Source organism: Arctopsyche grandis, chromosome 2 (genome assembly GCF_051622035.1).
Source record: "Arctopsyche grandis isolate Sample6627 chromosome 2, ASM5162203v2, whole genome shotgun sequence".
Taxonomy (NCBI): Eukaryota; Metazoa; Arthropoda; class Insecta; order Trichoptera; family Hydropsychidae; genus Arctopsyche; species Arctopsyche grandis.
In genome coordinates this window covers 32,708,401-32,731,477 of record NC_135356.1, presented here as the reverse complement: position 1 = coordinate 32,731,477, position 23,077 = coordinate 32,708,401, and the positions used below count along the sequence as shown (strand labels likewise).

Genomic DNA, 23,077 nt, shown 5'->3' with positions numbered 1-23,077 from the left:
ACGATTTAAGAAATTTGAACTCGTTAAGTCTCCGACAAGTTCCAAGTGGGCTGCTTTACTGGAAAAACACACAAAGACACAAACGTAACCCTTAATTATCTTAGAATTCTTATTGCAACCACTCTTCACAGGAAAAGGTCCTGCGAAGTCTATCCCCACATGACTGAAAGGAAAATTTGCAGTGGTATGTACGTTCAAGCGGGAGTAATCCCATTAATCTATTATGTGACAATGGTTTATTTCTAAAACAAATGACACATGAACGTACTACTCCTTTAACAGTATTATGTCCGGCTAATGGCCAATAGGTCTGTCGCAATAACGACAGTAAGGCTTGAGTACCTAGGTGAATATACTTCAGGTGCACATCTCGGACAATCATGTGTGTAAGTTTATGCTTATTTGACAATATAATGGGTGACGTTGATAGGGTTGTTCCCAGAAGAAGTCTACTTCCAACACAAATTAAATTCTCATGGAATACAGGGGACAATTTAGCCAATTTACTGCTACTGGGAATTGGATGTCCCTTACTTAGCAAACGATATTCCAATGGAAATGATTCCATTTGCGATAACCTTATCAAATTATTTAAAGCATCTTTTAATTCTAAAGCGGACGGTTCGTTAGTTTCTCTAACGTTTAATTGTTTGTTCCTTAGTGGCCGGCGAACATATGATAACACTCGAAGGAGTCTTGGAAGATGAGAATATTTATCTATCCAATCATTCTCCCTCACAAGGGTAGCGTTAGTGACCACCATTCTTTCTGGAAGATCTATTGTGATCTCCGGAGGTCTTCGAGGCCATCGTGATTCATCTAATTTCAACCAACTAGGGCGTGATTCATCTAATTTCTACAATGCAATGCGACTGTAGAATCAGTCCAATAATATTTGTCATTAATGTGAATTGTTAATTGGTCAACTGTTGACTTCATTAACTTTGATAATAACATAGTGGAGCACAGCTCTAAACGCGGAATGGTTAAAACTGAGCGGAGCGACTCTCGAATGAGAACAAACAAGATGACATTTGGAATTTCCTAATTGATCAGTACATTTTACATAAATACAAGCACCATAAGCTTTCTCGGATGCGTCACAAAATCCATGTACTTGTATATTAATGGCGCTATTTAGTATTATCAATCTAGGAATTTTATAAAGTTTCATGACTGTATTGGATAATTGACACTCTTTCCATTTTTTGAAGATTGTCTGAGGAATAAATTCAATGAGTTTTAATAAAAATAAACTTAACCTTAAACTTAATTGATTGGACACTAGGTCCCACCATCAAAATATTATTTAGTGAGATGTTGGACGTTGTCTTTGCGGACGCATCAAAAACTACACGATATTTAGTGGTAAGGCTAGACTCCTTAACCACGACGTGATGAGGTGAATAACAATGAACCTCATGTGCCTCCGGTGGTTCACACTCTGACATATGTCCTAATTCTACATACTCCTCTAATACTTTATTGTATTCCGTTTTTAAATTATTATTAGTTAGAAAACGTCTTTCCAATGCCTTGTGTCTCTTTTCCGCGAGATGTAATGAACTTCCTAGTACTACCGGGGAATTTTTGAATGGTAAAGCTACACAGAATCTACCGTTCTTGTCTCGTGATGTGCGTACTTTGAAATGTTCCTCACATCTTTTCTCCTCAAGAGATTGATGTTTCACAATAGGAACTTGTTCTATCATCCAAAAGTTTTGAATATGACTGTCTAATTGACTTAAGCCTATGTGGCTCTTCTCTGGAGCTTTATTTATTTCGGGATATGGACCTACGATTGTCCATCCGAATTCGGTATCCTTTAAAATAGGCATACCCTTTCCTAACTGGATGGTTCCTGCTTTCATAGCATGAACACAAATTTCGGCGCCGAGCAATAAGTCGATTGGCGTCGGTTTATTCCAAAGGGGATCTGATAAACTCATTCCCGCTGGAATCGAAATCAACTGTTGATCCAGTTTCACAATTGGAATGTCTCCGGTGATTTCCGGTAATACCAAACACAACACCTTGGTTGAGTAATTAGTGGTTGAAGACCTTATGGTCATTTTGGTGATGTGACGAATGCTACTTTCTTGATTAGCGATACCTACAATTTTTTGAGAGATTTTTTCTAATTTGAAATTATTCTTCTTAGCGAAAGATGTGGTAACATAGTTGACTTGTGAGCCGGAATCTAATAATGTACGGCCCTTAACGACCGTTCCGTTGGACGTTATAATGTCTACTTGTACCGTGGGTAAAATGATCTCCCTTTGAGAGAAATGAGTAGAATGAGCATTAATTGATTTCCTTTCCGTATTATTTGAACTAGATATATCGTCCTGATGCAAAAAAGTATGATGGTTTTGTTTGCACCTTAAGCAATTAAAGTTAGACCTACAATTTGTTATCTTATGAGTTGAATTTAAACATTTAAAACACATGGTATTATGTAGATTTAACGAATTAATTTCTTTCCGAACTGGATTTTGCTTTGAATTTATCGCATTTACCTATGAAATGATTGTTTCGACAAAACGCACATGAGTTTACCCTGCTTGATGGGTTTTTGTTCGCGACATGAGTTCTCCTGATTCGTTGACGGTTATGAGGGAATTCTTTCACCGTAGTTACAGATGCAGTAGATTGTAATACGTTACATCTATTCTGCAGGAATGTCTCTAACTTTTCGTACGGTGGCATTTCTCTGTCAACCAGAGATGTTTCCCAGTCCTTTAATAAACTAAAGGGTAATTTCCTTAGAACTAGACATGTTACCCATGGATCTAAAATTTCTCTCGCGTAACCCAATGATTCAATGTTTTTAATACATACCGTTACCTTATTCAATAGATCTCTCAATTCGATATATGATTCCCTTGTGATTAATTTTAGATCACAAAGTGAGTTGATCCTAGTTTAATTAGTGAGATTAAATCTTGGTAAATTGTATTGCTTATCTAAAATACTCCACGTTATTTCATAATTGTCTGAGCTAATATCTAACCCTGATACAGCTGCTAAAGCGGGACCGAGTAATGATTGATGCAAATATAGTAATTTAGTGATATTAGAATATTCACAGTGGGCCGTGACGTCGGTCAAGGGTTGCGGCGGCTGGTTGATGACATCACCATGCATGTCCGCACCCTCGGTTCCATGGGCATCGTGATTCCCTGTCTTCCAAGCTGGACCGGTACACGGCCCGGCAATGGGACATGCAGTCGGTGAAGCACGAGGACTGGACCTTCGACAAATTTTTAAGTTTCCTTAAGTTTCAGTACCAGGTGCAAATGAACGGTGAGCCCATCCAGAGGATGCACGCGCCGCGCCCCTGCACGAATGTAACTACCAAGGCTTCCGTTTACCACTCGAGAGTCGAGGTAGCTTCCTGCCCTAAGGGTCGGGGTGACCACTTGCTCCACTCATGCTCATCGTTCCGGAAACTGGCCTTACCAGAGCGAACCAGCCTCGCGAAGAAGCTAAATCTCTGCATTAACTGTCTGCGTCCTGGCCACAAAGCACACAAACGCGTTGCTCCCACTGTCGCAAAGCACACCACACACTGCTGCACGCTGAGTCCCATAGCACTTCCAGGTACCTAGACGCCGCTCATATCACAAAGGAAGCAAGTTTCGCTAATGAAGCGCCACACGCGTCTAGCCTTCATTCCCTGCATTCAACCGTCAGGGCAGCAACAGCCCTTCGCACCGTTCTGTTATCCACAGTGGTGCTGTCTGCCCGTGGGAGCGATGGGCGTTGGAATAAGTGTCGAGCACTGCTCGACAGTGGGTCGGAACTCAACATCATCTCTAATGTCCAACCACATGCATTGAATGCAAGCATGGTCGGGGTAGGCTGTCAGGAAACGCCAATCTCCCAGGGCGTAGTCCTGCACGTTGCTCCTCGGGGGTCGAGGAGCCATGCCAAAATAAAGGAGATGGAATTCTTAGTAATCCCCAAGATCATGAACAAAGTTCCATCCAGAGACGTGTCGGAATTACGGTTGGGGTTGCCACAGCGCATTTACCTTGCTGACCCCACATTTGATTCCCCGGGTGCAATCGACATGGTCCTCGGATGCTTGGCATTCCATCAGTCCCTCACAAACGGTAGGAGGAACATTTCAATTCCTCCATCACTCGCCAGCGAACGGGGCTCTACCATTCACCTGTTGAACACTTCGTTCGGCTGGGTTGTTAGTGGGGAACTGGGCTCAGTCCCAACCACCAACCGCTCCGGGAACTGCCATCAGACAGCTTCTCGTGATCCGTCGGCGGACCGAAGAGTTCGTTTGCCGAACCCGCTTCTAAAAGAAGCCACGGTAAACCCGCACCCGTTGTTTCTCATGTCATCCAACCTCTCCACCCCAAATCCAGTCTTGCCTGGTCAATTCCTAGCTGGCGAACCACTGGTTGCTCAACAGCGGGAGGATCTGGTCAATCAACCCGCAGCGCGGGCGCTACCACACCAGCATCTGCAGCAGCGGGCAGAGATGTTCACTGGAGGAGTGCATCATACTCCTTCAACAGCAACACCAGGAAGGCAGCCCGACGAGTAGTCGAGCGGCATGCAGAACATGGTGCTAACCCTGGGGCGAGTCACGCTGGTGCATCCTGGGAACGACGGCGTCGCACGGATTATCAGTCTGTGTACTCAGAGGGGTATCACCGAAAGGGCAGCTGGCGAATCGCCCGTTGGCCCCCTGACCAGCCAAATAGGCCTGGGTGCACTCACTGTTCTCCCTCCCCCATATAATTTTGGGTTTGTGTTTGTTCTGTGGTGATGGTAAAATTGCCGGTGTAGTAGTTTTGGTGGTGTGGTTTTGGTGCGCTAATGACGCTTTACCCTTTTAAGTTTGCTTTTTTTCTTTTGTTTGCAATTGACGCTTTTCCCTTGTAGTAGTTGGTTTGTTTCCTGTCGGTGTGCTTGTGACGCTTTTTACCCTTGTAGTGTGGTGGCTGTCTTTAGTTCCTAAGAAAATGTTTGAAAATCACGTTAGAAATAGTACCTCCATATCCAATGCTTATGTCTTATGTACATACTGCTTATACGCATGTACTGCAATGTATTCATTTATCATTTAAATAGGCTTAAATAATATCCGTTCAAATTGAATGTAGTTTCAAGTGTGGAACTTATTTGTTAACAATTTATATACCTCCCAGGATGAAGATAAGAACATTTCTTTTAGTGAAAAATTCACATTTTGTATTTGTTGTGTATTCTTGTATAGAATGTTGATGTTTGTTATCATTGTTCGGACCTCAACGTGGACCTAAATATTGACTACTCGTTCGGAGGAGAATGAGTGTAATTAATTACCATGGAAATCTTTTGTATACGTGTTCAGGATAATCTATCACGGATGCGGAATGAACGCATATTTTTTCGATTCACATATTAGCTTTGCAAATAATTCTTTATCGATATATAATACATATTGATATTAAATAAGATATTTAATTGTAACATGTGTTTGGTTTTAAGTATATGAATAAAATATTTGAATCAATTGGGTTCGCACGCTGTAATGTTGAATTTATTTCGAATATTTTAAATAGATATAGTGTAATAATTTGACGATGTCCGTCATTAAATTTAAGCAAAGTCCACTATCTGAATCAAATGAATTGTATGTTGAAATCTTTGTTAATATTCCAACCCGGGGAGATTGTTCGAGCCAAAAGCCGACATGGCCGTGTTTTGGGCTCTTACGGACTGCGCGCTCGTCTGCCGATGCGCGCCAGCTGTCAAACCAGACGCTCGCGAGACGCCAACCGAGAAGGTCTTGGTGTGGCTGGTCTACCCTTCCTGACCGGCCAGCGTACTCATCCACAGCCCCGCCATAAAGGGGCAGAGGCGCCGAGCAAAACTCCTCGGCTCGGCCATTCAACTGTCAATAAACAGGTTAAGCTAAACTGACTTTCTAATTCCCCCACGCCGCACCGTTCCAGAGCGAGCTGATCGAGACGACGACGACCACATACACAGTCGCTGGTCATCTACCCACACACACTCAGCCCCCGCAGCTATCGAAACATTGCTATTAATGCTTAATTGACGCTTCTCTACGCAGCACCGATCTGGGCGGATTCCATGGAAATAGAAAGGACGAGGAAAAAGTATGCCTCAGTACAGCGGAGGAGCGCACTCAGAGTAGCCACGGCGTACTCGACTGTCTCCGAGAACGCTGTTCTGGTAGTTGCAGGAATCAACCCGATCGATCTGCTCGCAAAGGAGAGGAAGCAACTCTTCGACGGCTCGAGAGGCAATGCATCGGAATCCCGAGAAGCAGCGACACGCAGGCGGAAGGAAATACGGCTAAAGCTGATGAGGTGCTGGCAGAGGCGGTGGGACGAAGAATGTAAAGGACGCTTTACCTACAGGATCATCCCATCCGTGGGCGACTGGGTCGAGAGGAAACACGGCGACACCAGTTTCCACTTGACACAGCTGCTGACGGACCACGGCTGCTTTGGCAAGCACATCCACAGGATACAAAAGGAGGCCGAAACAAAATGCTACCACTGCGAAGCCGAAGTGAACGACGCAGAGCATACCCTTTTTGAGTGCCCAGCTTGGGCGGAAGAAAGAAAAAGAATGAAGGAAATCGGAGTGACCTCACCTGAAAACCTGGGCAAGACGCTAATAGAGAAGATGGAAGCTTGGGTAGTCATCGATACGTTCGCGTCAACGGTGATGCGCAAGAAAGAGGCGCATGAACGAGAGAGAAGAATGCACGCGAGATGAATGGAATAAAGAAAGAAAGAACGACTAGAAACAAAGAATGAACGAAGATGAATGAATGGACCACCACTCCTTGAAGTAATACACAGAGGTCCCAGAGAGTGGAGGTCGGGGGTGGGGTTTAGCCGGTAAAATCCGGCACTACCCTGCAATTCAGACTGTAGGCTGTCTTTCGAAGATTCCCCACCTCCAGCGCAGCGAAAAAAAAAAAAGAATAGATGCTAAAATAATAAACAAAAGTGAAATTTGCATAAAATTTATAAAATTAATAGACAATGTAGAAGGGTCTTCCTATCCCTTTGCCCATTTATTATGTGAAGAAATTGAAAGGATAAAACAGAGCTTGCAGTTTACTACAGACGGTGTTTTTCCTGTCGAAACCAAGCGACTGCTTTTGTCTACTACTGCAAACAAAAGAAGACAATTGGAGCTGTGTATCCAAAAGGCTGCTCAAAAAAGCGTTTTAAAACTAGACTTGCACTCAAGACTAAATGAGAAATCTATTCCTCCGAACATTGAGTAAACTATTCAATCCATCTGTGGCAGGTTCAAAATCTAATATTAATGTTAAAGAAACAGTTTTGTTTTTTAGAAACCTGCCATTGTTTAATGTAATGTAACAGAGGCTGAATGTTTGGAAGGATATCAGCACATTTTAGACAATTAATAGAGAATATAAAAAAAGTTGATCCACGCCGGATATATCGCTATTATTGATGACAACAAAAATTAAATATGAAGAGTTTGGTTGTGTCGTTCTAAAATCTATTTGGAGTCCCGTTAATAGTGTGGATGCTGAATGGTATTTTAGTAAATACAATATAATTGTTACCGTTCGTTGCACGAATCTGAAAAAATAATCTGTAGAAATATGCTCCATTTTAAGTTTTAATCAATTTTAATTGGTATTATATTTTTATATTCATATTTTTTCTTTGTATTTTTATATTCATGTTTTTTTTATTGTAATTTTAATTTCAAAATATTTTTGAATTTTTCTAATATCTTTTAATGGTTGTGTTGTCTTTAAATTGTATATGTACATAAATTTTGTTAAAATTCATCGAAATTTTTTATTATTTAAAATTAAACTCTTCATAAAAATAGATGCTAAATTGAACAATTTTAATGCCCAAAAACGCTAAAATGCAAAATGAAAATGTTAAAATTGACAAAAATAGATGCCCAAAATACGGGTCTCTACCGATGACCATCTATACATATTAAAATACTTAAACAAAATTATTTACTCGTTAATAAGAATATAAATCAGTTAGTTTATTGAAAAAAACGTGTAGTGATAAATTTAAAATATTCTCGATATTTTCGAGATTGTAATTAACGTTTTCTCGAGAAACAAGAATCTCGAATTTTCATAATAAAATATTCTCGAGAAATGAGAATCTCGAAATTTCACGAGATTTCTCGATCACAACCTCTAGGCGTGCTGTCAATTATGGTGAAATAAATGAATCCTTATTCATAATCATAAATTGAGATTTTGGCTTCCTTAGAAGCATAGTGAGAATTTTATACTTACTCTACTGTGGATATTCTGCAATTTAATCATTTATTCTTCTACTTTTGGGTACACATTGTAAGAGATATAATTAAAAGAATCAGGGTGAAAAAAATACGATAGTGTTCTTTTTTTGTAAATTCAATTTTATTTACATTTATAAAAGCAAAACATCATTTCTGAACAATTAACGGTGTAAATATAATGAAAAACATCAGACTACAAATAATACGACATTGTACTTTTTTTTTGACAAATTCAATTTTATTAACAAATATAAATGTAAAACATCAAGTAAAATTGGACACACGGGGACAACTGCGATCAAACTCACACCACATTTACAAAATATAAATTCAAAACCCATTACAAATAAAATGTAAATTGCAAACGCTATTTTTACTTGAAATTAAATAGGTTACGCTCTTTTGCAAATTTTATTTTTATTTATTTATTTAAATTAATCATGCACAATCTTCTTCCAGATTACTCCAAAACAACTGGTGGACTACATAGATCAAGATATGTACAAAAATTATAAATAAAAATATGATTATTATACATTTTTACAATTACCATATATGTAGATTGCCATCAAACCCATACCAAATAAATTTCTTTTATATTTTGAATAAAATTATACATGCTGTTTTGCAAATGGAATGAACTCTACCTCAAACACATAAATAAGAGATACACATACGTATATATTCATACATAAATACACCAAGAGAAATCGTACACACCTACGTGTAAATTTAATTAGTGGAAAATGTACAGGTCTTTAAAGTTCCATTTGCAGACGAATACAACTTTTTATATACGTAGGTATATTTGTTCACATCTATTAACCACAAAATCTTCATACAAATATAATATATAATATGTATATTATAAAGAATTTGTTTGGTGAGTAGTTGGGAAATAAATATAAGGTTTTGGTACAACTGTTGTGTCACTATGACCCAGTATGACAAAAACTACATACAAATATTACATATATGATAATATAAGAGGCATGGCGACCGCAACTGCATCACTGATCTTATTCACAATGGCAATGTTTAACTGATATACTCTTTTTTTCTTCAAAAACATATTATTCAACATTAAATCTATGAATGTAATGTAATTTAAAATTAAGTGAAAACTGTTTGGCAACAGTTCCATAACATTAAATAATCGTTTATTTTCTATTACGGTAGATGAATGGACAGATTGCACATTAAGTAGATAATAAAACGTGACAGTTCATGTTATTGGAGACGATAATGATAATTTTGAAAATTATGTATTTGGGATTGGTGAATATTAAAGGCAAAGCAAACGCAGAAAACATCAAAATGTTAGTGGAACTTACACTTTATACAAACTTTACACAAAAATTTACAAATATATACGAAGAGTACACATGTATGTAGGTACATATTTATGTATATGTAGGCTATATTACCAACTTGGACTATCGTCATCTCCAGCATCGGTAATACCGGCTCCGGCTTTTATCTGGTTGTGTAAACGATGTTCTTTTTTCTGGCTTTTATCTTGTTGTATAGCCGACAAGTATAAAATATAAAAAATTACTCCGCAAGCCCAAATATCTACTGGCTTTCTGTACTGTTCATTCTTAAGAAATTTTTACACACATAAGTGTAAGTTCGATGAACTCCAAACCTAATCCGCCTACTGTATTCGCTACAAAAGACAAACCGTCGGCAATGTTATCTGTAAAATCCAATGCAAATACCAAACGAGAAGCTCATGTGGGAACATTTTGAAAGCACAACCAAATGAACATCAATTTTGAAAGCGAATATTCTATTGGCATTCATTTTAAAAGTAAACAATTCCGACGGTTCGAACATTTGAAACCTGAGAATTTACTGCTAGCGAGCAAAGCAAGGGAGCTGCTGTAAAATTAGCGGATTTTGGTTCGGCAATTGAAGTTCTTTTGAAAAATTTATAATTGTCTGCTATCCTCCGTTTTGGGATGTGAGCAGCAACATCGTTTATACAATCAGATAAAAGCCAGAGCCGGTATTACCGATGTTGGAGAGGACGATAGTCCAAGTTGGTAATTGAGCCTACATATACATAAATATGTACCTACATGTATCTAGAGATATAAATATGTACCTACATGTACCACTCTATCTAGAGATTTCGTCGGTTGATCTTCTATCAGCCTCGCCAGGTGGTCTATATTCGTCCTGTAGCTGAAAATATATATAATATATATACACATCAATATATTGGCGACGTAATAAGAGACTATTTTCAGCCTTTCACGGCGAGGGATTAATCAATGTTGGCGCCAGCGTTCCGATTGAATTTTCCGTGTGGAGTATTACGGAAAAGGTAATTGAAAAGTCTCGCGATGAAATTTCCTTTCAAGGATCGCCTTTATTGAAAGGAAAAATTAAATCACGATGAGCCCATATCGGAATGGATAGTATTATACAATAAAAAAATCGATAATAGGATTATGAGAAAATTTACGGAAATTATTCTGAATACATTATGTGTACATATTTTATGTATGTACATACATATACATATAATAGCTTTGAAAAACATACATATGTTTAATGAAAATATAATGAATTTACAAATTCAATGTTGAACAATTATGTTTTACAACAGCGTATGGGTGGCAAAAATGCGTGCCGGAATAGCCAGCTGTCATCGCGTCGATCTGACAGATGATTTTGATGTAATTTTTAATGATAAAATTCCAGGGAAATGTAATAATTAGAGACCGGAACTAGTTTGCGCCGTTCATTGTTCATTTGCTCAATGTACCTAGATACATGAGTACATGGCACAGTTCGCAGTTCGAACGATGGCACAGTTCGCCTTTGGGATTTGGCAAAATTAGAAGGAATAAGCTTAGTTAATAGGTAAGCTGTTTGTTATTATAATATTGCCACTGAGATATACATTATAATAAACATAAAGTTATCAAGAAATATATGTGTTTAGATCGAAATCGATGTTTAATCGTGGCGCAGGACCCGTCATCGGTATGGCTCCTTGCGAAAACAATCAATCGTTCGCCGCAGCCACTCAAGACGGTTCAGTATTCATACTCTGAGCCATTAAAGACTGGAAATAATAAGGATTAGTGTGATGCCAAGCGTGTTTCGTAGCCTCAAAAAGGTATGTGTAGTCACTAGTCACACTGCTTGTGTAATGTGCTGGGGAGATTCAGAATAGATATGCGGTATCTACATACATATATAACATATCTCGGACGAGCTAACATATCTCATTTGGCAGAAGAGGAACGAAGAGGGCCAAATCAAAGGACACGTCTACAATAACGCCCTCTAATGATTTTAAATTAAAGCCCTCTAAATGATTTTAAAACAATAGATTTTTTTACATATGTAAACAACATATTATTGTATGGGCTATGGTGAATTTTTTTAGTCATATATACAAATAATAAAAACAAATACTATAGCAAATGATTTAACCAAAATAAATATTTACTTTTCTTATATTGCTCTTATGTGACAAATTGGAATCAGAAGACAGTGTGATTTTTTGTCTAGTCAAACATGCGATCAATCGTAATGATTTACATTCCAAAAGTGAGCAAACTTTTTTGCACAGATTCAAAGCTGAACATTCAATAATTGGCACAAGCCACCGCTATTTGCAGTCGGATAAGTTGTAAAAAAGAACTAATTACACAAAATCACCAACAAACTGATTTTGCAGGCGTCCTTAGTCCAACTATTATAATATCGCGTATGCAAAAAATATAATATAGTAAAACTCTTGTGTGCAATTTAAAGAAGTTTTCCATACCTAGCGGTATGCAACATGAAAATTTCAGCGAATTTTAAAACGGCGGTTTAAGAATGATACGTCAAAAAGACTTTCGTGTTGAAACACGCAACATCAGACTTTCCGACCAAAATATTAACGATGATGTAGATCGTCTATCTGTGTGCAGTAATAGAATTTGCATAGATGATGACGACGTTTATGACGATTGTTACATCGAGCCGTCAATTGTATTTGAACCGAGTATTGCGAGAAGATTAGTTGAAGCCGATTATATACCGTCCCCATGTTCGGTAAACTGCAATCTATGTAACATATAACAGCTTTTAGACGTGAGAAATTTTTTTAAGATAAAAAAAAATAAAATTATGTACTAATTAGGTACATGGACACGATTGACATCCATCGATGAATGATTCAACGCGTTCTCGTTCTAAATTTATTGGAAAAAGATACGTTAGTGATTTGAAGGTCGTCCATCGTGCCGTCGATTCGATTAGACATGAAAATGTGGCGGCAAAAAAATTTACCTAGACTGTTAATGATACATTATTATCACAAAAAAGATGGAAGACTGGTGTCGATAGAGAACAAATAAAAAGTAATTAAAGTAATAAAGGTGGCCACCGCAACTCCATCACTTTGGGATTTAAATGCTACTCCCTACAAACCAGAGGCTAGCAAAAATAGCGACGTACTTTTAATACCCATAGGGCAAAACATTTAGAAAGGAGAGCTTTCCTACAAGTGCCAGGACTACCGAACCATCGTAGAAAGTGCCAGGACCATACATATAGAATAACATATAGTTATTCTATGTCTATAGCCAGGACGATACTTCTTTCTAAAGAACTGTCAGAGAACCATATGAGTAGTCACCGGAGCCTGAGGGGGCCGTGTATTGTTCAAAGGTTGTAAATGCATTGTTAAAGGTTTGCCGAACAATGGATAGCACTGTGACTATCCTACCTCTACATATGAGGCATGGGTTGGAAAAGCTTCAGACCTATGTAAATAGCAACCGGTGAAGAGGCTCCTCAAAGTATCGTAATAGCTACTCGACAACAATACTCATTGCCAAATGATGCCATAGTTTACTGTAAGTTTAATCAGCTTTATAAGATCGAGCCAATAACGCCGAGTATGTGGGAGAACATTTTGAAAAATGTTCCGTAGTTGTGTGTCTGTGGCTTTTAAAATTTCCTGCTGCCGGTGAAGCAAATATTAAAATTGGCAGCCCAACAATTAGGACGTCCACAATGACGAATCATATTTTCCGCCAATGTACCAGCGAAAAAAGAACATGTGCGACGAGGGCATTTTTTGTAATGGACATACACACAACTACGCAGTATGGATGGTCTCTAGACTGGTACTCCTGCCGAGTCAAAAATTCCTTAAAAATGACAATGCGCGATAAGATACTGTCGAGAGGATAGAAAAAGTATTTCAAATGCCACAATTTGCAGATATTTTAGTCTTGCAAAGTATCATTTTCGAAAATCGCTGACAATGGCAATATGTGACGAGCAATCTAGGTAAAAAAGTATTCGGTTACAAGCGCGAATGAAAGGTGACAACCATATTAAGATATGTAGTACATTAAAAGTACCAAAGACCCAATGACACGTTTCAATATTACATACATTTATAATGAGCTGTTCGTAAGCGGTCCCAATGCTCACGTCTGAAAAGGTGGATGTGAAATAACCGATAACGCTCTTATTCAATGGATGAACAAATATCAAAATCACCCCATTGAAGATGAGACTGGCGAGCATCGTCAAACTAACGGTGCCAGAGATGAGGATAGTCCACTTTGGAAATTGAACCTACATACATATACATATATACCTACATGTGCACATGTGAATGATCACGTCAATGGCTTTTAATAATTTCGAATCCCACTATGTGAATTCACACATTAGATTTATTTATAGTAATAATAGACCAATATTTAAATATAATTGGTCGTATTGGCGTCTCACGACATACGAATCGATTTACTAATATGCAGGTAACTGTAAATTTCTTTGTACAAATTAATCACAAAAACTTTGAAAATAAAATAGACCACACGTGAATGGGTGCGGCGCCTCGCAGATGCCAAATGTTAAAAATGAGATACATTCATACTACAGTGAATTTCCCATAGAGTCTGGAAATGATGATGATGAAAAAGTTCCATTTGTGGCTCGGCAGTTTCCAGGAAGTGCTCCAAACGGTTATAAATTATAATAACAATTTTTCTTCCTAGACATTTTCTTCCTTCAAAGTCGTTTGACATTTACACAAAATAGGTAGGATGTTTGTTTTCAAAAAATCCCCAATTTAATAAAAATACATAAATCACGCTTGAGAGTACATAGGTGCGGCGCCTCGCAGATACCAAATTCTAAATTATAAAAGAAAAATCCAGCGAATCCACTGGAGAATCCGATGAAACGATGACGATGATGGACGTGTGTCGTTTCTTGACGTATGTACATACAGCGATGGTACAAACCTCATCACGAGCGACAATGCATCAGCAGTTCTGGATCGGCTGGCAGTACGGGTTAATTTTCAGGAAAAGACCGCCTTTTTTCCAGTCTCCGTCTGTTATCAGCAATGATCTGAAATAGAAACGTCAATCAAATGAGTACAAAGAAAAAGCCAAACTAAAACACATAGCAAAGTTTATCAATCTCTCGATTTTCGAAAATACCTGATGATATTTAGATATAACTTCAGCAAATTTTATCAGCAGTTCAGGATCGGCTAGAAGCACACAGCTTCATTTTCAGGAAAATACCCCATTTTTTCCAGTCTCCGTTTTTTTATCAGCAAACGATCTGAAATAGAAACATCAATCAAATGAGTTCAAAGAAAAAGCCAAACTAAAACACATTGTAGATAAGTTTAACAATCTCTGGATTTTCGAAGATACCTGAGCAGCTGTTCTGGATCGGCTGCAAGTAAAGCTTCATTTTCAGGAAATGACCGCGTTCTTTCGAGACTCGGTTTGGTATCAGCAACGATCTGAAATAGAAACGTCAATCAAATGAGTACAAAGCCAAAGTCAAACTAAAACACATATATAAGTTTAACAATCTTTGGACTTTCGAAGATACCTGATGATATTTGGATACAACTTCAGCAAATTTTATCAGCAGTTCAGAATCGGCGGGAAGTACAGCTTCAGTTTCAGGAAATGACCGCGTTCTTTCGAGACTCTGTTTGGTATCAGCAAAAATACTATAATTTTTGACTAGGGTAACCAGCCTTTTTATACAACAGACTTTTTAAAGAGAAAAAATCTAAAATTATATCCTATGTTATAAATTATCGCTAAATTTAAAATAAAATAGATTTTTTGCCTAGGGTATCCAGCCTTTTTATACAATAAAATTATTTTTTTTGTGAAAAAAATTCCCATCATCTTTATGATATAAATTATTGAAAAATATAAAATCAAATAATTTTTTTGACTCGTGTTACCAGTCTTTTTATACAATATTTTTTTTAAAGTGAGATAACATCTTAAATATTCCCATCATCTTTATGATATAAATGATTGCGAAATTTAAAACTTTTGTTGTATAAACAGATTGGTGGCCCTAGTCAAAAAATTATCATATTTTTAATTTTGCAATAATTTATGACATAAAGAAGGAAATAATTTTTGATTATTTCTCTTAAAAAATTTTTTTGTATGAAAAGTCTGGTTAAATCTAGTCCAAAAAATTATTTTATTTTAAATTTTGTCATCATAGCATAAAAACGATGAGATTATTTTTAAATTTCATTTCTAACTTGAAAAAAATTTGTATATAAAAAAGGTTGGCTACCCTAATAAAATTTCATCTAATTTTGTCGCATAAAAAAAGTTTGTTTACCCTAGTCCAAAAATTTATTTGATTTTAAATTTAATTATTTATAGCTTAAAGACGATGGAATATTGCTTAGATTTATTTTCTCACTTCGAAAATATTACTGGATATGGAAAATTCGAAAATATCGGGTGTAGATATCGGTAGTGTGAACGTAGCCAATAAAGATTTATTTTAATAAAGCTACATACAATAATAGCCCCCTTTACACAGTCGTTCTATCGCGCGTGAAACAGCTAATCGTGCGCGTGTAAAGATCTTGGACCGGGAAGGGATAAACTCAGCAGTCCTGCGCGCAATCGTGTGGCTTGACGTTGTCATTACACAGACAATTCTTTCGGGCGCGCTTTTGTTACAAGATGGCGGACTTACGCACGTGGAGTAAAGAATTGATTGTGGAATTGCTTTTAATGTACCAGTCTTTTCCGTGCCACTGGAAAATTAACTCGGAGGAATATAAAAACAAAAATCTGAAAGAGGAAGCTTATAAAAATATATTTTTATACTTTTTGATCAAATCAACACCAACGAACATCATAACTTGAGTCATGATATTTCTTCTATCCATTTTTCACCGCAACATTACTATAAAACTGCGTTACTTCAGTAAAACTGTGCGTATCGCACACACTCGTTTCGCGCGGTCTATCACGCACGATTAGCCTTTACACGTTCGCTCTTTCCGTTTTAACAAAAAGTGGTAGGAGTAATCGCGCGCGAAAGAACGTTAGTGTTCACAACTGCGAAAACAGTATCGCGCACAGGCTTACCCGCACGCAATCCTGTACGCTCCTGAGAACGCGCGATAGAACGACTGTGAAAAGTGGGCTATTTAGGGGCAGCTCAGAGCTCAGCGACGTGCACTAAAATTGCGATTCTCCATTAGCACGAAATGTAAAATGCGATTCTGCCACTAGCCTGATCACTGATGCGCGGATCGCGTGGTAATATTGATAGAGAGAGAGAGAGAGAAACGGAAAGGAAACGACGCCACAGTCGAGGGGGATGACGAGACGCGATTCCAAGGTCGCGGTGGCTGTGATTGTTTGGTGGCAAATGTGCAATCAATCGACGAGCACTTGTGCAATCGATCGACGAAAGCAATCAATCCACGGCAAACGCGACCAACCGATTGAAACGCGGCAACATTGGCTACGTCCACACTACCGATATTTTCCATAACCAGTTCCTAAATAGCAACCACAGGTTGCAATATAGGAACTGGATATGGAAAATTCGAAAATGTCGGGTGTAGATATCGGTAGTGTGAACGTAGCCAATAAAGCTACAATAATAGCGTTGGGGGAGGGGAGGGGCAGCTCAGGGCTCAGCGTTGTGCACTCACCGCGATGGCCGTACCACTTCTGCCGGAAAATGGCGGCGAACATTGCGATCTGCATTAGCACAAAATGTAAAATGCGATTGTGGTAATATTGATAGAGAGAGAGAAACGGAAAGGAAACGACGCCACAGTCGAGGGGGATGACGAGACGCGATTCCAAGGTCGCGGTGGCTGTGATTATTTGGTCGCAGACGCCTCGGCCAGCACTTGTGCAATCGATCGACGAAAGCAATCAACCCCACCCCACGGCAAACGCGACCAACGATCGAAAGGGCAACAATAAAGCTACAATAATAGCGTACCTGCGGGGGGTTGGGGGTGGTGGTGGGGGGGGGGCGGGTAGCGGCAGCTCAGAGCTCAGCGACGCGCACCCGCCGCGATGGCCGCTGCACTTCTGCCGGAAAATGGCGGCGAACATTGCGGTCCGCATTGGCACGAACTCAGAGCTGAGAGCCCAGCGACGTGCACTCACCGCGATGGGCGCACCACTTCTGCCGACTGCGAGCAGCGTTTCCGATGTAATGGCTGGGAGTGGGGGTTCACCCACGGCGATAGCGATTGGTCGAATATGCGAACGACGCAGCTCATTTCGACGCACACGCCAACACCACTAATCGACATGCCCGTACACTAGGGCTGCCATACGTCCGCGTTGACAGGGACATGTCCCAGTAGGCTTGGGCATAGTAGTTCGCAAATCAGATCTCTCAGTTTAGTTCGCCGCTCCTAAACGAACTAGTTCGCTCTTCTAGTTCGTCAGCTCCCAGCTCGAATCAGTGAAAGGCAGATCGTTCGCTCGTTCGTTCGCTCGCAGATCGTTCACTCGCAGATTGTTCGCTCGTTTTGGCTCGATGAAAGAATAACACATGACGCAAAAAAGAAAACAAAAATAATCAAATTTTTTATATTTTTTTAGAAATAATCAACAATTATATTACTATTAGGTACTGGTTAGTTCTTGTAAAAAATATCACTTACACTTATAAAGTTGTTACCTAACAATTAAACATAATGACTTGTTTGAGTGAGATCGTATGTATAAAAAAAAATAAAATGGAAAAATAATATTACATATTACTGTGTAAAAATATCAATTTGGACACTTTTTTCGATGACAATAGTGTTCTACGTTCATTAAGGACTTGACCCGTCGCTGAAAAAACGCGTTCGCAGGGCACAGATGTTGCTACGGCACAAAATCTTTTCAAAACATACGCGTAAACGTGAGGGTATAGCTCGTGCAGCGAAAGCTGGCACGTACCAATACAAACACGTATATTGTATCCGTGAAGATATGAATAAGATTTTTTGTATCTGTTTTCTAGGACAATCAGTTGGTCCCTTTCATACGCACCCACTTTCCGAGCATGACAGAAACAACAATTATTTTTTGTATTGCTCGGTGATTTTTGCTCAGTGATCAAGTGTGCACTACAGGGTGATTTTTTCCAGTTTCACTGGTCAGTCACCGATCAACCCCCACAAACTGACGTAACGCGTTCTTATATTGTTTGCTAATTGGTTAATTGGAGTTAGTTCATTAGAATTAGTGGATATATGATAATAAAATGCTTTGTAATAAAATTGGATCTGGGAAAACACTAACGGGACAATCTCGCGAAATTGTGTATAATGTTTTCAACTATTTCATGCATCGTATAGTGAATCAGAGCAGAGTCAATCACTATTGATACATTCAGAGACGTTTGGAGACATGTGAAAAAACATGAAGAAAAATTTATTGAACTGGAACCAAAACTCGATAATTTAACGGACAATTTCACTGATATTATAAAAGTAGAATATTCTGATAGCAAATATATGGATTCTTCAAGTGATGGAGAATTAAGTGGCGTAGAAGAATTATGATACGACATTGTATAGAAACAGAAGACTATCCAAAACGAGCAAAGAAGTAACTAATTAAAGAAAATCAGAAAAGGTTAGTAAAACTAGAAGTACGTTTAGTAGTAGAGTAGTAAAAGTAAAGTCTTATAATAGAAAAGTTTGAAATTGAAATTCAAAAATAAGATTATAAAATGAACAATGTATTTATTTAGATTAGAAACACTTCCAGTTCGGGTAGACTTTCTGGGTGTAAATGTACTGCGGCATTATCCAAAGATCGCCGCAATATTTTTTTTGTAAGTTTATTTTATTATTATTTATGACAAGTTCTGACTTAGCTACAAAATTCTGAAGCCGACAAACAATTCTATGCAAAATAATGAAAAAATATTTTGATGGTCTAGGCACCCAACAGTAAACAAATTTGAAGTGAGCAAATAAACAACAAAGTGTAGCGCTTTCTTTGCGAATTTTTTTATTATCTTTGTAACGGTCGGGACTTAATACTAGCCGACAAAGAAGAATGTCTATACATAATAATGAAAAGGACTGCATTATTATCAAAATTCGAACACTTTTAAAATCACTTATTTCCTGTTTAATATAATTTATATCCTATATTTTTTTCTCATTTTTAAATTCGTATTAATTTTTGCATACGTACGTTTGTTTTACTTATAATTTAAAAAAATGCTATTTATCATTTTATTCGTACGTATTCAAATATTAAATAAATATGCCACCCAAATTATATCATAGATCTTAAAAACATTACAGGATCGGTTGAAATAAAATATATAAATAACAGCCTGTATATGAAAAATGCATTTGTATGAGTACTGTGCACGCGCATTCTGTAGCTAATATACCTATATATCAAATGACGTTCATGCCACCATTGAAGCGATTTAGATACTCTTTACGATTTAGATACTCTTCATTTAGGTATTTATCTAATTCGCGAATGCCAGCAGCAAGCTGGTTATCTGGCCTAGTAATTTTTTGTATTTCTTGGTCGTATTCATCCCATATGCAGCTATTTTTATTACTAGGTATAGATGTTGATGCGTCGCTGGAAGTAGGAACAGCCTCTGGAGTACCCCCTTGAACTAATTGTACTTGGCCGATTTTATTTCTAAGGGCTTGTACTACCATTTCACAGGCTCTTTGATTTTTGAATCCCCTCGTCTTAAATCGAGGATCCAAAATCGTACACTCTGCGTATAACATATTCTTCTCTATATCTTTTAAACGATCTTCCATGCCTTTCTTTAGCAGAGACTGCACATCAACTATTTTTGTATTGTAAGAAACATGTTTTTGTAAAAAAATTTTTAGTAAATTACACAAAATTATTATTTTAGATAAAGTGACGTTTTTCTCGGCACTTATTTCTACGGTAATCTCGTAGAATGGACTGAGTAACGGTAAAACTTCCTCTATGACTTCCCAGTCCCCTTCATTTAAAGTTAAATCAGGGCGTAGAAGTGCAACGGTAGCAATCACTGCATCCTTTACCTGTACTATTCGCTTGAGCATGTCAAAAGTGGAATTCCAGCAGGTTTGTACATCCTGCTTGAGCTTAAGAACAGGCAAATTCATTTGCTGCTGCGTAGCAGTCAATTTATGTTTTCCTTGTGTGCTACGAATAAAAAACTCGACAATATTTTTAACTCTTCCCAAAACGTCACATATCTTTTTCGTAGCTTCTTGTACAACAAGATTTAGAGAGTGAGCGAAACATGAGATGGACCGCCAATCACCAAGTCTAACAGCAGATAAGATATTTGCTGCATTATCGCTAACAATGGCAGCAACTGTGTGTGAAATGTTCCACTCCGCCATAACAACTTTCATAAAGTCGCACAAGTTTTGACTAGTATGTCGCTCTTTATAATTGATACAACCAAGTAATACTGAGTGAAGTTTAGTCTCTTCATTTATAAAATGAGCTACAATAGCTATATAGCTGTCGTTATTTCTAGACGTCCAACCATCAGTACTAAGAGACAACGCTGGTGCTGCTTGTACCTTTATTTTTGCTTCAGCCATGACGTCATTGTGAATTCTTGACATTAAATTTTCCGATAACGTTTTTCTTGATGGTAGTTTATAGCCTGGGCATTGAGAAACTAATTCAATAAGTTTACGAAATTCTGTTTCTTCTACGATTCTTAAGGCGTGATGCCCTTTAGCTACCATCTTGACAAGTTGTTTATCAATTTGCTCAATCTTTGGAACTGGCGGTGGTCTACGAATGTATTGGGTCATCGATTGTTGGGAGTCTACTATATTTGATGATGCTGAAATTATATTCTCCGATTCGCATGTGCTTTGACTTGATTGAAGTGAGTTTAAACTAGGTAATATCGGTGTTTGTCTTTCAGCAGTTAATGGGATCAAAAGGTGTTTTGTTTTCATATGTCGGGTTAAATTACCATTCGATCCGCCCGCAATACTTATTATTGTTGAACAATGGTTACATTTCGCTTTTTTATTATCAATGTCTTCTGTAAAATGAGTCCACAAGGGGCTATGTTTTCTTTTTGATGACATCGTAACAAATACCCTATAACAAAACACATTAACCCTATACGTAAACTATTTTTAAAGTATATTAAAGAAATTAATTAATTGTTAATAGTAATTGTTATTATACATTAGAAGCATAAGCTACTTGATAACGACAGTGTCTTATTATTTTAAAATTTATTTAACGTTCGGTTAACGTCACTCTCGTTCATTCGGTCACAAACTAATGAAATTCTTGTGTAGTTCGCGAACGAACTGTCTTGTGTAGTTCGCGAACGAACTAGATCGTAAGAGTGAACAAGACGCGCATGTGCAGTGAGCGAGCGGCAGTATTAGTGTAGTGCCGTCCCACTCTCACTCATTCGGTCACGAACTAGTGAACTATGGAACTATGGAACGAGGAGTGAGGGAACTAGTTCGACTAGTTCACCTGTGGGAGCGCTCTTACGACCTAGTTCGTTCGCGAACTACACAAGCCTATGTCCCAGTTTCGAGGTCTGTGTCCCGGTGTCCCAGTCCGAGAGTCATTTGTCCCCGTCAATTTCAAAATTTAGACATTTAAAAAAATTATTCAATTATTTTTTAATATCTATCGAACAAGACCTTTTGAACCAAGAAATCTCAGGATGCACTCTCTATACTGTGGTCCTAAAAGGAAAGACGTTTAAACGTCAAAAATTGTACCCACTTAATATCTAATATAATTGTTGTGTTCGTTGTCGCGTTCGGTCGTGTCGCCAAAGTGTGTTTTTGCTACTTCTTCATTGTTAATAAATAAAATATAAAATGGCCAAGTACGTGCAAAGTGTCTCCAAAATATTAGAGAGTATGGTCCAAGTCCTCATGGACCCTGTCAATAGATTTAGCAAGGACCAAATGGCCAAATTGATGCCTTTCACCTCTGATATCTCGCAAACTGTAGGCGAAATGTCCTGTAATATTGCAATGCTGGAAGGAGAGCTGTCAGCTACCAAAATGTATATGTCTAAAGATACACCCACCACGATTGAATCGACATTGGAACTTGTTAGTGAAATGGAAGAAAGAAAAAATAGAAAAAACAATGTTATCATATTTGACATTACTGAAACAGGTAATAATGACGACAATAATGTAATCGCAAATTTATTGTCAAAAGCCGAGCTACCTAACCACAAATTCACCGCTCATAGAATCGGATTAAAACAAGGTACGAAGCCAAGGCCCCTAAAAGTTAAACTCGATGTACAGCAAACAGCAATATCATTACTTAGAAAAGGACCCAAACTAGGAATTAAAATAAAAAACGACCTAACGTACATGCAAAGACTACATATAAACAATTTGTGGAACGAAATGAATACCAGAAAAGACAAAGGTGAAAGTGACTTAATAATAAAATATTTTAACGGAGTGCCTAAAATAATAAAT

The 23,077-nt window shown here is 37.9% G+C and overlaps 1 protein-coding gene and 1 long non-coding RNA gene across 2 annotated transcripts in view; one reads left to right on the top strand and one right to left on the bottom strand.

Annotated features, from left to right (window-relative positions):
* LOC143921219 (uncharacterized) overlaps positions 1 to 23,077 on the top strand; it is a 542,666-nt gene that overhangs the window by 390,357 nt on the left and 129,232 nt on the right. The gene's annotated exons all lie outside the window — the stretch shown is intronic.
* On the bottom strand, positions 20,012 to 21,691 carry LOC143922363 (zinc finger BED domain-containing protein 4-like). The gene is made up of 2 exons (XM_077445587.1): positions 20,510 to 21,691; positions 20,012 to 20,416 (listed from the first exon to the last, which is right to left on the bottom strand). The coding sequence occupies exons 1-2, from the start codon at positions 21,689 to 21,691 to the stop codon at positions 20,012 to 20,014; spliced, it is 1,587 nt and encodes a 528-aa protein (XP_077301713.1).

Bases quoted from the DNA above. Each gene is read 5' to 3' on its own strand.
- LOC143922363 (XM_077445587.1), bottom strand. From the start codon at position 21,691: ATGTCATCAAAAAGAAAACATAGCCCCTTGTGGACTCATTTTACAGAA. The intron at 20,417-20,509 runs GTCACTTTATCT...GTTGATGTGCAG, and splicing joins AAATAAGTGCCGAGAAAAAC to TCTCTGCTAAAGAAAGGCAT.